This window comes from Pollachius pollachius (genome assembly GCF_949987615.1).
Source record: "Pollachius pollachius genome assembly, chromosome: 7".
NCBI lineage: Eukaryota > Metazoa > Chordata > Actinopteri > Gadiformes > Gadidae > Pollachius > Pollachius pollachius.
Genome location: NC_136940.1, coordinates 8344790 through 8358755, shown reverse-complemented (window position 1 = coordinate 8358755; position 13966 = coordinate 8344790). Strand labels below are relative to the sequence as shown.

At 43.1% G+C, this 13966-nt stretch overlaps 1 protein-coding gene across 1 annotated transcript in view; it reads left to right on the top strand.

The window, feature by feature from the left end:
* Positions 1-702: 702 nt before the first annotated feature.
* shroom2a (shroom family member 2a) overlaps positions 703-13966 on the top strand; it is a 32339-nt gene continuing 19075 nt past the window's right edge. Inside the window, exons 1-3 of the mRNA XM_079740134.1 lie at positions 703-949; positions 2064-2265; positions 9027-9175. Coding sequence (XP_079596260.1) covers positions 2065-2265; positions 9027-9175 — 350 coding nt within the window. The 5' untranslated portion in view covers positions 703-949; position 2064. The remainder of the gene's footprint in view (positions 950-2063; positions 2266-9026; positions 9176-13966) is intronic.

Here is a 13966-nt window from a genome sequence, read left to right as displayed (position 1 = left end):
TGCTGGCAAAAATCCAAATGTAACAGGTGGACATATCATATGACAGAACAATAAAAACTGAAGTACTATCTGGGGTCAAACCAGAGAACAAGTCTGATATGTTTAAGGTTCCCACTGCAAGTAAACTCAGATCAAAACTTTTAAGAAAGGTACGTATTACAACCCCTTTTTTTTCCCCTTTCTAGCCGATGAGGAGGTAAAGCATCGGTTGTAGCCTATTATCATTCTCAGACTAGCTAATGCTGTTACTCCCTCGGTGTCTTCCTCATTACATCCAAGGTTTTCTGGCTTTTCTCAGGAGTAACATTTTGGGGAACATGGCTTGGAATACATGTGTCTGAGTAGAAATAGTCGGATAGGTTTTTTAATTTCTTCTACTCGGACGTTTCAGACAACTTCCGCGAAACTTTCAAATGGGCCTTTAGGCGACCCTTACAGACAGCGTTGTCATAGAAACACGCGTTCATCCTTTCTTTCTTGTAGTCCATTATTCTTTACCGCTATCACACTTTTAAATGATAGGAAAGTTGGGATTTTCTGTCTGTTTACCTCACTCAAACTACGTAAAGTGTAAATATCATAACAGTTACAGTGCAGTCCGTAACCAAACAAAGAAACAAGATGGGTCGAGCGGTGGGACGGTAGATGGCACACTTGCGCTCCAGTTACCTGCGCTATCCTTATGTTGTCCCTGGAGTTAGTTAGCACCATTTGCTAATTTAAACTCGCCTGTCTGTTGTCATTGTTGTGTACCAGCGGACCCCAGCCTAAAGTTTTCTATTCAAAAACACGAGTAGCAAAACTCACCGCGATCGGATTCGCGAAAAGTTCGAGCCCAAGTAACTTAATGTAATAGAATGAATAATGCGTAGAACTGAACGGAGAAGAAAGCTACTTGCCATCGCGTCGAGGGAAGCTTCTTCAGCTGATCATCCACTCGTATCTGCAGGTAAGGCTATCGCTTTAGGACCCACAAATGTTAGTCGATACAGGTCTAACGTACCCGTGCCAGCCAGAGTGATAACTGTAATAGGCAATATATGTTTCATATTTTGAATAAAAATTTCCCAAAGCTAATATACGTTGCCATTAAAAGTCATTTATACATGTTTGACCACACACAGGCGACTAGTTTCCATTTTAACAGTCGTCATCATGTAATGTTCCCACACACTAGGGCATTCAGTTAGTAGTTTAGTAGTTAGACAACAGGTGTTAGATGCTTAATAGTGTGTGTTCATAGTGTGTACTGTTAGCTAAGCCGCTTTTCACATTGAACATGTAAGAATTCAGGGAGGAGAGGTCTCTGTCGGCTTAAGGTAGTCCTTATTTGATATTTTATCATAGGGCTTTCAATTCGGTTTGAGGGATAAACGGCCTTTTTTTTATTTCTTAAATGAGTAACAAGTATTTTGTACAAACATCGCGAGTCCTAGGACCTTACCACAGTCATCTGGATGTCAAAGTCATATATCATATTTCACGATCAGTCAATATGATAGGACCGTTGTTGATTCTAAAAGTATACATTCATAATGTAAGGTCATAATACATTTTGAGTCGTTTCTGCCAAATGCCCATTTAATCTCTAGCGAAAGATGTAAAACAAGCAACTATGTATCGTGTTTCATCCCCAGCGCTACAAAGTATGTTCAGTTTGATCTAGAATCACTCCTAAACCTTATGTTATCAATTGTAATGGCTCTAGATGAAAGTGTCGCATGAATTTTTAAGGAAATGTAAATGCCCGACAAATGTTACAGGATGTTTACAGGCCCTTTCTAAAATCGGACCAGCTTTTTATCTTCTCTTTATTACTTGGTTACGACATTAAATTGTGACTTGACTCGTTTAACATGGAATGCTCCTATTCATGGTTTAACAGTCCTCTAGTGTTCTGTCTGACAACTTAAATATGTAAAAAGATTAACAGTTGAACTACTTTCGGGAGGTACACTGATGCTTAATGAAACAGCATTCACCATTCAGGTTTGCAGTATTGCATGGTGTGACATTTAATCACAACACATTTCTGACTTACTCTTTCTTAATCCTAATTGCAGCATGGAGGCCAGAGGCTGTAGAACTGATGTGTACTATGTGGAGGAGCGACGCCCGCTACACACGCGGCCAGGGGAGCTGAACCAGAGGGCCAGGGAGGACGGAGGGTCGAGGCTGTTGGAGGTGCTTCTCTCTGGGGGAGCACCATGGGGTTTCACTCTGCGAGGGGGTCGAGAGCACCAGGAACCATTGCTCATCACCAAGGTACACCGTCATGGCAAAAACAGTGCGCTTAGAACTCCCCAAGACTCTCATAGTGGCAATGAGTTGATCATTTGGGGTTGGCGATGTGTATAAGGTGAGAAGAGAGACGGACAGACGTTGGACCTGTAGGGTGATCATTGTGGCGCTATTTGGTGTCACAGCCATGTCTCTTGGATCCCCAATGTTCCTGTTTCCTCATACAAAGATTGGTTTGGAACAATGCGGTTGCAACTGAACAGCAGCAGCAGCAGCAGCGTTTTGGCTCCATTAAACATGACATAATCCCAAACTAGGTTTAAATCCTACTGCACTAACACTAGGTGCACTATTAGATACACTGTGTACAGTACTCCCATTGCCTGTCCCCGTGCACACAGCCACATAAGACTGTAATGTGAGGATGTGATTGGATAGTGTGAGTATCCTGTTTGTGGTGATTCCCCGGTCAAGAGGAGGTCTTCCTGAAATCTGAGAGCAACAGAACCAAATAGTTGTAATATAGTTAGACCCGGCCGGATGTTCAACATACATCTGAGAGGTGACATTCAAGTGTATTTCTTCTGTACTACTGTATTAAAATTGACTGCTTCTATAGTATTGCATTCTAGAGTCTAGAGCCTAGAGTCTCTGATTCTATAGCACTGTATTCTGCTTGTAGTACAATACAGCTTGTAGGAGATTTTAACCAACAGTGCCACTTGAAATCTGCACCTAAAAAGGTATTAATGAAATACCACCTGTGGGCTTTCATTCTTCGAAAACCATTTTAACGTAGCTTTTATAGCTATTCGGATCTGGGTTGACTTCATAGGGCTGGAAAGTGTCCATCTATCACACATTATAATACTGAAAAACACCAGAGAGGTCAGAGAGGTTCCAACAAGTCTCTCTGTGCCAAACCCCATTAGTATAGCCACTAAACCGCAGTCCTTCACTCCTTACTCGCATGATTGGTTTATTGGAGTTGGGAAATGGTGCTGCAGATTTAAGGCAGCGAGATGATGACATGACTAACAGAGCCAACAACATAATGTTTCAAACAATGTTAAGGAATGTTCAACCACGTATACCTTCTCAATTAGATCCCAGTTAGTCTGAGACATAACAGCAAATGAATACATTTAAGCAGGATTTCTGTTTCAATGTATTGTCCATGGTTGCCTTTAAAGGAACTCCACTACACAATGTCATGTGGGCTATAAAAGTAGGAAAGTAAAATTTATGTGCCATTCGTAAAAAGCCCAAGCCTACATCTCCATGTTGCTCTTTCATGCGGGCTCTATAGCTGTTTCGAGGAGTGATGTGTGTACCTCCATGCCTCAGAGCCATTGAAGAGAATGTCTGATCTCTGACACACCATATTAGGGTAACGGATCCGAAACCTCACATACCCACTGGCTGCTTAATGATTTACAGGAGACCTTGCTAGTTATTTTGGCAAGGTAGAAAACCACCATATGTTTCTACGGAGAAACTATTTCTCTATCGACCCAACTGGGTCCGAAGTCTAACTCAACCATAGTCTGCCGAAACTGGGGAACTCGTGGCATTATTGAGATTTGGAGCTTCAGAGTCAACGCCTCACTATACTGTAGAATTTAGAATCATTTGATCCAAATGAGTTGAAGGTCTTTGAGTGGAACTTCTATTCTGTAAGATTCAAGGGTCCCACCACTGGAATATGTCGCCAAAGCCAGGCCACTACTTCTGCTGTTTTTATTTAATATTAGCAGTGTTTTAAACTACTACTGCTATTTTAGTCTAGTATTGCAAGTGTCGCAAACTTCTACTTCTACTTGAGTTTAATATTGCCAGTGTTGCAACTACTGCTGACTGGCAGAGCCTCTCCACGGGGGCTGGAAGATCAAAACTCCAACGACTGCATCTCTGGGTAAGATGTTTGCCCCTCCTTTATGTTCAGATTCAGCGTCTACAAACCTTTTTTTTATGTAGACATATCTTTGGTGTTACCATATCTTCAATACTAAACAGCCTTTTGGTTTGACTAGTGACTTGATAGCACTGCAAATGTTTAACCAATTTGAGATTAAACGTTAGGCTTCACAAATGATTGTCAGATTGACCCAAAATGCACCAGTGTATTTGCCACCACTCATGTTTATGATAGTTGGCCCCCTGCAACGCATTCTGGTTTATTGTCTCTCCGCCTCTCTCTCTCTCTCTCTCTCTCTCTCTCTCTCTCTCTCTCTCTCTCTCTCTCTCTCTCTCTCTCTCTCTCTCTCTCTCTCTCTCTCTCTCTCTCTCTCTCTCCACTCTCTCAGTGGGTTAACAGAGAGTTTGAAGGTGACTCGTGGTGCCAGGGCCAGTCTGGAATGCTTCTTGTCTGACTGCTGAATTATCCCTGACATCCTGGAGCCCGGTGGAATGACCTGAAGGGATAGAGTTAGGCTTGGTGGGGATGAGTGTATGTTGGAGTGGACAACAGTTTTCGTAGCCTTTTGATTTATGTGGTTTCTCGGCTGAATTATGGGTTCAGAGTAAATAAAGACTCAGGCGTAACCTCGCCCGCAGTCTCACTGTGCAGATAACCTCTCTCTCACTGTCTGTGTTGTCTAGTGGTGTTATGAAGAGCGGCTCATGAAAGAGCTTCTCCAAGTTCTTTAATTCACAGTGCTAGTGTTCTCAGTTGGTCAAGTAGACTCACCACATCCTTTGTTGTTTCAACACCCAAGTCTTTTCTTGCCCTACCCTAGTTCCAATGGCTCTGGAGTGTTAAGTCAGTGGATAGTTCCCCCTTCTCTTTGCACACTGTCGGCATTTCTGTCTCCATTGTAAACATCCCCAATGGTCTGAAGGTGTTTAAAGCGGTATCGAGGTCCATTTAGTTCCTTCTCCCGAGCCTCTGTTTGCACATCCCTGTCGGCCGCGACGGGAAGATGGATGTCGTTCTTTAGTGGCCCAGGGAGGACCTTAAATTACAGGCTCTGTTAGCTATTTTCTCTGGTTTATGGCTCTTCTCGAATACTTAAATTAAAGATAATAAAGAGAGGGGCCAGGAGATTGGAGCAGCTCGAACGCCGTTAAGGGAAGAAAAAAGATAATCTGGATCTAATTTAAATTCTTAACATTCCTCTCATTGCTCGAGTTTTACCAAAGGTCTTCACGGACTTTGTTTAAATCCGCGTCTCAATAAACCTAAATAATCCAGTTTTACTCGACGCAGCTGGGCATGCACCATGTACATACGCTCCCTAAAGTCGTGTCGCATTCTTTGTGGGGAAAAACATTAGTTATGTATTCTATTGAAGCAGTGTTTTTTAAGCTGTGTTCAAACATGCTCTGAAACATCAGCAGGTAAACTGGTTTGGTCCATTAATGGACCCTTTGTGGTAAATGTTGAGGGTGGCGTTATTATGACTATCTTCGATTGGGAAAATCTTTAGTATGGAGATGAATCACCAAACGCCTCCATTTAGTGTGTTGGCTTTTGGATTTAGCGAGTTTTTCTGCCTGTTGGAAAAGGTAGAGAGGTTGCAGAGGTAGAGACCGAAACCTGCCTGTTTTTTGTTTCTGACGGTTCTGAGGCCCAGACCTTTGAGTGTCTTCTATCCAACCTTGTGTATATGACAGGACTTGGTGGAGGAAGCCAGTTTACCTCTGTACCTTGCCATGGAGCATTGTAGACAGGACAGTAACGACAGACGTATAACTAGATACTTGATACCCTATTTCGCAACGCTTTGCTTGAATAGTCACTTCGGTCACATTTTTTTCTTATAAATGACCTTGCCAGTTGGTTTGCTGCCAACTGATTCCAGAGGGAGCAGACAGTGCAAACACACTCTTTCTACGGCCGTTTCTGTAGCTGGGGTACCATTTATGGCATTACAGTTGAATCCAACTGATCCATCCAATGAATTAAACATTAGACCCAGGATTAGCATATCCCAAACTTCCTATCAAGGCAATGATAGAAAGTGCTTAGTTCAAGCCAGTACGGCCTGGTCCAACTCGGGCCTTCTTTAAAAAAGAAGGCACCATTCTCTCTGCTATCAGGGCTCGGTCAGTGTGGCATACAGGACGTCTGTCAGCAGAAAAGACAAACCCCCCCCCCCCCCCCCCCGGTCCCACCACCTCAGTCTCCCACCACATCCTTCCCACCAGGTCCCCGGGAGAGACAGCAGGCTATTCTGGAGCCCACTGAGGAAGTCAGGACGGTTTGGTTTGGAGTGATAGCACCTGGAGGAAGCCAGCCAGGGCCGAAGAAGCACAGACCATGCTGTGTATCGTTGCCGCGGCTGCGTGCTTGGATTGTCCATGGGGATGATGTGTTGCTTTGCGGTGACAACACATTCCTCCGTCCTGTATTGTTGTCGTTGCATGTTATTCCGCCGGGCGTCTTCCTCTATGGAGGAGACGCTACAAAACACACGCTGCCCTGTGAGGCGTTACTAGTAGCCTAGTAGGGAATATGAAGAGTTTCTTGATACATGATATTTGCGGATCAAACCTTGCAGTATATTTCGGTGTTGATAATGTAATATCATAATATGATGACAGAATAAGCACATCCTCTGATTAGTTGCGGTCATATAAAGCCAATAAGACATCTCTCTCCTTGTTATAGCTAGGGTTACTTATACGCGCCTCTGTGCTGCCATGCTTTCCTCAAAACTCTCCTGTCTCTTGCCTCTTGTAATGCACATTACTTCTTCAGGACTTGAATACGTTAAATATCCTTATTTTACTTCCCTTAAGAATAAGTAGGACGTTTGGGTGTTTGACCCAGGAATGATCTAGCTTGCTGAGATGAGCCCTGGTATTCAATTGAAAAGTTAGACCAGGGTCTGAGAGACTGGGGTTTAGGTGATCCAAAAATTGGTCTGCAGTGAGCGAGGGACCCATACGAGGTAGTCGGACATGTACGTGAAAACATACCTCTGAGGTTAAGTCATGCAGGTTGATAATCAGCTGCAGAGTTTGGCCCAACTTGTATTCTACCAAGTATGCCCTTGTGGTCTCTCTGTCTCGCTCTCTCTCTCTCTCTCCCCCCTGTTCTGAGCCAGGTCCTCTAGTCCACACTCTGAGAGAGAGTATGTGTGTTTGAAGGTGTGTGTGTGTGTGTGTGTGTGGGGGGGGGGGGGGGGTCTTCCTGTAACCCTTTTACCTTAAAGGGGCAATTTCTCCTCAAAATACGAAGACATATTTTTCTACTTAACCCCTAGTGCAACAGATTTGGATGCCATGTCAACTAACGTTTATTTATGTCTTGCTTATTTTAAAGGCCCAAGTATTTTATTGATGCTTCACAAAATATACCTATAAAATGTAGACCAAACATAGTATATGACGTGAAATGTATATATATTTTATGCATTCATCGTTTTGTAATTGTGTTGCACTACATTCTATGATTTCAACTAATGATGCATGCATACGCCCCTCTGACAAATGTGTTATTCAAGGTGCACTATCGCGTGGTTTGCTGCCGTGTTTCAATGATCCAAGCATAATGCAGTTTGTTTTCACACTGTGGCATTTGCTTTGACCAAGTGCTTCTAAAAAAATGTTTAGAGCTACCAGACGTGTTCTTAAGGAAAAGACTCACCTGTTTAAGCAAACACGGCCAGGGCTTTAAACACGGTTAACGAATCAAGATTACGATAAGTTATAAGCAGCATGACTTATTTCACTTGCACAACCTGCACTGGCCTGCCCATGAATGGGATGTTATTTATTTACATCAGTCTCTTGTCTCTTTCTTTCCTGTACTGTGAGTTTTATTAGTACAGATTATTTGTATTTAAGAAGCTACCATGCTGGTCATTTAAAATATCTCACGGATCTCACTAATACAGTGGGATTAGTTAAGATTTCAATAGAGAGGTACTCAACACGTTATTAGTCTCTTAAAAAATAATACATTGATCGGTTAAGCCAGTCTTTGTTGCTGAGTTTCCACCTTGTGTAGGTACAGTTTGTGACAGTGTAAGGTAGGATTGAATAATACGCCTCAGCAACATATAACACCCATAGTTATTTTGTTTTCTAGTCAACTATAACTATAACCTGTTGTACCTGCAGTGTGGTGGTATCTTACCACAATGTGTTTTATTACATTGTAAATGTTGTGATCACCTGTGTGGTATCTATCTTACCTGTGCAGTATCTCACCTGTTGTATTTAACCACATTGTAAATATTGTGATCACCTGTGTGGGCTATCTATCTTACCTGTGCAGTATCTCACCTGTTGAGTTTAAACACCTTGTTACTGTTATGGGCGCTGTGTTTGGTCCATACCAGATCACCTGTTCTGTCTCGCACCTGTGCAGTATCTCACATTATGTATTTGACCTCCGGCTGTGTTGTGGTCCACCAGAACACCTGTGCAGTATCTTACCTGTTGTATAATACCTCCTTAAGTGATGTGGTCCACCAGCTCACCTCTGTAGCATCTTACCTGTTGTATAAGACCTGTTATGCTGTGGTCCATCAGAACACCTGTTTAGTATCTTACCAGTTGTATAAGACATCCTGTCGTGCTGTGATCCCCCTGATCACCTGTGTAGCATCTTACCTGTTGGGTTTGACCTCCTGTCGTGCTGTGGTCCCCCTGATCACCTGTGTAGTATCTTACCTGTTGGGTTTGACCTCCTGTCGTGCTGTGGTCCATCAGAACACCTGTTTAGTATCTTACCAGTTGTATAAGACTTCCTGTCGTGCTGTGGTCCCCCTGATCACCTGTGTAGCATCTTACCTGTTGGGTTTGACCTCCTGCTTATTTTTGTGGTTCTCTAGGTGGAAGAGGGAAGCCAAGCCGCGGTTGTTGGTCTCCAGGTGGGGGACGAGCTGGTCAACATCAACGAGATTCCCCTGAGCGGCTACAGACAGGAGGCCATCTGTCTGGTGAAGAGCTCCCACAAGACTCTCAGTCTGGTGGTGAAAAGGTACGTTCCCTCCCAGTGCCGCTCACCTACCTGTGGCGTGTCCCAACCCTGTAGCATCTGCTGCTTTTAAGCGCAAAGCAGAATGTTCACTTTTGAAATAGGCTTAAGTCCTATTTCAAGCAAGTTGAGAAATACAGCGACGCCTCATTTCCGCTCCTCTGTGCTTTTGCTCCACTAAAAGAAATATGATTCTCGTTCTTGTTTGTGTTGTCCTACAAATATGAGGTGAAATTCTGTTTACTGAGGCGCCACCACATCCTCAGCATCACCATGGTTACCGTGTCTCTTCTCTATCTGTGCTGGACGGGATAACCTCTTCTGATGTTTTATAGCTTTCATCAATAGTCATAGGTAGTTGGATGGCTCTGTTCTTCTGGGGTTTCTCCTGGTTAGAGTTGAGGAGAGGGGGTTGGTGTAGAGAGAGCTGGTGAAAGTTCTGGTGAACTGTAGATGTTCTCTCCTTAGGTAGTTACAGTAGAGAACTGTTTACAGTAGAGAGCTGGCTAGAGTTTAGAGGTGGTTGGAGGAGATGACTTCTTTCTGTAGAGAAAGAAGTTATCTTTCTCTATCTTTCATTATCGTTGAAGTTTAGTGGCGGTAGCAATTGATAACTTCTTACAGTGTAGAGCTGGCTAGAATTTAGAGCTGGTTGCAGTTAAGAACTGGACACAATAGAGAGCTGGTTAGAGCTGGTTGCAGTAGAGAGCTGGTTAGAGTTTAGAGCTGGTTGCGGTGTGGAGAGGTGATTGCAGTGGAAGTGAGGTGGCTGCAGTAACATGATAGGTTGTTATTGAAGTAGAGAGGGAAATTAAGGATGGTTTGTGATGTAATTTAGATCTCATCTGAAGTGACGTGACTTCCATTGTACTTTCTTATCTCTCTCCTGTTGCAATGCATCCATACCTACAAGAGCATCTAGTTCACCCTGTAGCTCTAACAACAAACATCTGTTTCTTGTATGATGCATTATTGAGTTGCTGAGCAATACAGCCTCATGAATGAATTGTAAATGTCTGAAATGAATTTATTATATAAGGTTGAGTTTATGCTGTTACTATCAGTATTATTAGGGAGGTCACTGTGTTCATAAACAGCATGAGTGAATCTGTCGTATCACAATGCAGTGTCCGTATCACTATTCATTACCCGCACAATCACAAACAGTTCCTCAACCGAGACCCAAGCCCTGCCCCTTATTAAAAAGGGCTCATTGTGCGTGAGACATAGAGTTCTTTATCTCTCCCCGGTGCTTGGATTTGTTCCTGTGTTGTATCATATCATAACGTAAGCCCTGAGCAAATACTGCCGTACAAGGAAGTCCAGTCGAAGCTCGCATGCCCCAAAGCGCTGGCTGTGCGTCTAGCTGGCCGTGCGTCTAGCTGGCTGTGTCTAGCTGGCCGTGCGTCTAGCTGGCCGTGCGTCTAGCTGGCCGTGCGTCTAGCTGGCCGTGCGTCTAGCTGGCCGTGCGTCTAGCAGGCCGTGCGTCTAGCTGGCTGTGTCTAGCTGGCCCGGGCTGTGCGTCTAGCTGGCTGTTTTCTGCACAATAGACACCCTGCTGTGGAATTCTACATCCACTCCACACTCTGTAACTTGTACTGTATGTAAGCATCAGCGTGTGGTTCTTTAAGAGCCATGTGCTGCTCAAGCATGCGTGTGTTTTTTGTTCAGTGGAAACACAAAGAATGTGTGAGCCAAAAAAGATAAACAATGTGTTTCGTATTAGGCCGTCAATGACTCAATATGTATACAGTATAATGTATGGGGTGCAGGGCTTTTTCCAAATTAGTTTTCCTGTGCTAAATATTTGTTTGACATGCATACTTCTTACTCACATTTCACATTTAGCTCTTAGCTGCTAAACTTCTGTCAAACCTTTTCTTTTTCAAGTTCACATGTTGTACATTCCAGTTTACTTATTAAAAATGATTGAGGAAGAAGCAGCATCAGCAACAGGAACTAGATGAATACAATACTTTTTTGTGTATTGGTCATAAATTAAGTTGGTTTAAAGTTATTATTTTGGACTGAACTGTTTCTCACTACACAAACAAAGTTAGAATAGATAAATTAAATTGTTTTCCGGTCTGCCATAGCATACACAGAACTACAGAACACTAGGGCTGGGCGATTAACACAGAACAGCTGGATACATCTGTACATTATTTTAGATTTGAACATTTTCTTTTTGACCATTTTGTGTATTTCTTTTAAGGCGAAAAGTTCTCAGTTACAAAGGGTTTTTTGGGAGAGATATGCTGAATAAATACATCATGTTTTCAAACTCAAAAGAAATCGTTTGAATAGTCGTGATTTCAATATTGACCAAAATAATCGTGATTAGGATTTCTTCCATAATCTAGCAGCCCTACAGTACACTAGCCTGGCTCCGCCCGCCTAAGTACTTCCGCTCAATTTTAAATTCCCTTAAATTCCCAGTACTACGTCTGGGTCTGCGGTATGTTAGTGGGTTTTCTCCGTACAAATTTTGTGCGTCCAATCAGCGAACAGAGGGAGTAGCTGAGAACAATGACATTAAAGACAGCTCTCGTTGACGGACATCTTCATGCACAGTGATTGGTTTGTTTACAGCCTGCGCGCAACGTGATACCCGGCCAAACATTAGCGAAAGGTTATGGCAGATACAGAGTGGCACTGGGCAGATCCAATAGTTTTAAACTTCAACAGACACCCGCCTTCACGTTTGTCAATTGTGTAGGTCCAGACTCTCTGTGCAAATTAAATGAAGTACGAGAGTCTGCTAGGACCAGGCCAACCGTACACAGCTGCCTCTGTGGTCTGGTCTTCTGGTCCGTTTCTCTGTGACTCCTAAGTTCAAGGTTTGTCTCGGTTTGGACCTCAATCTGACCATCAAACAGTCCATCCTGGCCGCCAGGGCAGACATCGGACAGAATCAGACACATTACAAAGATACTTTTTAATCAAAGGGTACAGCTAAGAGCTGATGTAGGGACACCTGCACATCTGCTGGCTCCATGGCTCTTCTGAACTGGCACATGGGTTGCGTATAGCAACGAAGCACGTTGCTCGTAAAGCCTTGATTGCTCCTTAAACAACCCCCGGCCCGAGTGGCACCTTCCAGTCTTTCCGGGGCCCGTGGAGACCGAGAGATAGGGCCTCAGGTGGATGTTTACTGAGAGTCAGGAAGTCGGTTAAACCTGCTCTGGTTCCCAGGTGTGGTCTGTACAGGAGGTGAAGGTGGGCGGGGTTGAACAAACTGCGTCACCTTTTTTGCATGCAGTGACTCATGCAGTATATGTGTGGTGTGAGGTCATTTGCGAGGCAGGGGGGAGGCGTGTAGAGAAGCAGCGATGGAGACGTGTAGGTGTGGCTCAGTGAAAAACAGCGCTTCCATGTTGACTTTCCTCTTTCTCTCCTGTTGTTTTTTCTCAATAGGCTTGTAGTCTCCTTTCTGTTCTGGGCATGAAAAATGTCTCAACATAAGTCACACGTCTGCTTAAGTTATGCCTGGCTACAGAAGAAAGTATTTAAAAGTACTTGTTAAAGTACTTGTTACAGTGTCTTCTGACATTGTCATATATTTTTTTATTGATTCACAAGCACACAAAGTCATGAAGTACACTTGCCAACAAACAACCTTACAAGTGAGTCTCAGAACACCCAAAGCATAGCATCCAATAAGACAGAGAATGAACCATTCCAAAATCAATCAATACTTTAAGGTTGCTTGTCTTAATTTCATGAACTTACTTAATATTTGTTGGATGTGTCTTTTTTTTGACTATTTGCACTACTGCTAGTCTGCCATAAAGCAGAGCTAACTTGCTGAACTGTATAACTGAATAAACGTCACATGTAGCAGTTGGTTTCCCCCTACTGGTGTAGATGTGAATCAGCTCTCACCTGTCACTATGGTGGGTTAGAAAAAAAACGTTCCGAATAGGGTATGTTTAGTCTTTAGCGTTTTGCTTTGGTAAGAGATTCAAATAGTAATAGGGAACATGTTCGTTGCTGTGATAACGACTGCAGCATGTTAAAGAAGGCAGGGCACACTCTAGTTCCCTTGGATCTGCTGCTTGTAGTTACAGTAAGCCCATGTTTATTGGTAATTAGTGATGCTGCCAAGCGGTGCCTTCCTAAATATCGATGTGCTCTTAAGTGGAGGAGAATTGCATGCAGATAAGTCCTGTAATAAGATAATTACACACACTTTTTTTCCTAAAGGGCTTGCTCCATAGACGAGGTGCTATGATGTGAACTGAACAAACAGCATCAGAATATAATTATTTTCTTAAATCCTAGATGTAGTAGCTATGTCCTAGATGTAGTAGGTAAATCCTAGATGTAGTAGGTATGTTTAGGGCGATACCTATAGATCAATGCTGTCGTTAAGTAACCCCATCAATACATTCTTGTTGTTGTTACTGCATTTATTTTAAGTGTAACAGGACCTTTATACTACTACTGCTACTTCTACTTCTAGATATACTAGGTAAATGATATATGTATGGGCTTGGGCCTGTGTGTAAAAGACAACATGTGATTTTCTTCCTTTTGATGTGAAATTGGGTGTTGTGGTCCTGAGTTCCTGTCTGTCTGCCCCTGACTTGGTGACAAGCTACTAAAAACTTTGTTGAGATTATTCTAAATTTGACATAAAGTAATTAGGTATTCACAGTGAAACTGTCGATTACTTGCTTATTAGGGACTCCTGATTACTATTTTTCGGCCTCGAATCACTCCAAAGTTTTCAAATGTAATAGGGTCCCTATAATTGGCGGCCAAGGTTGAACACTCGCTCCTGTTTGACCC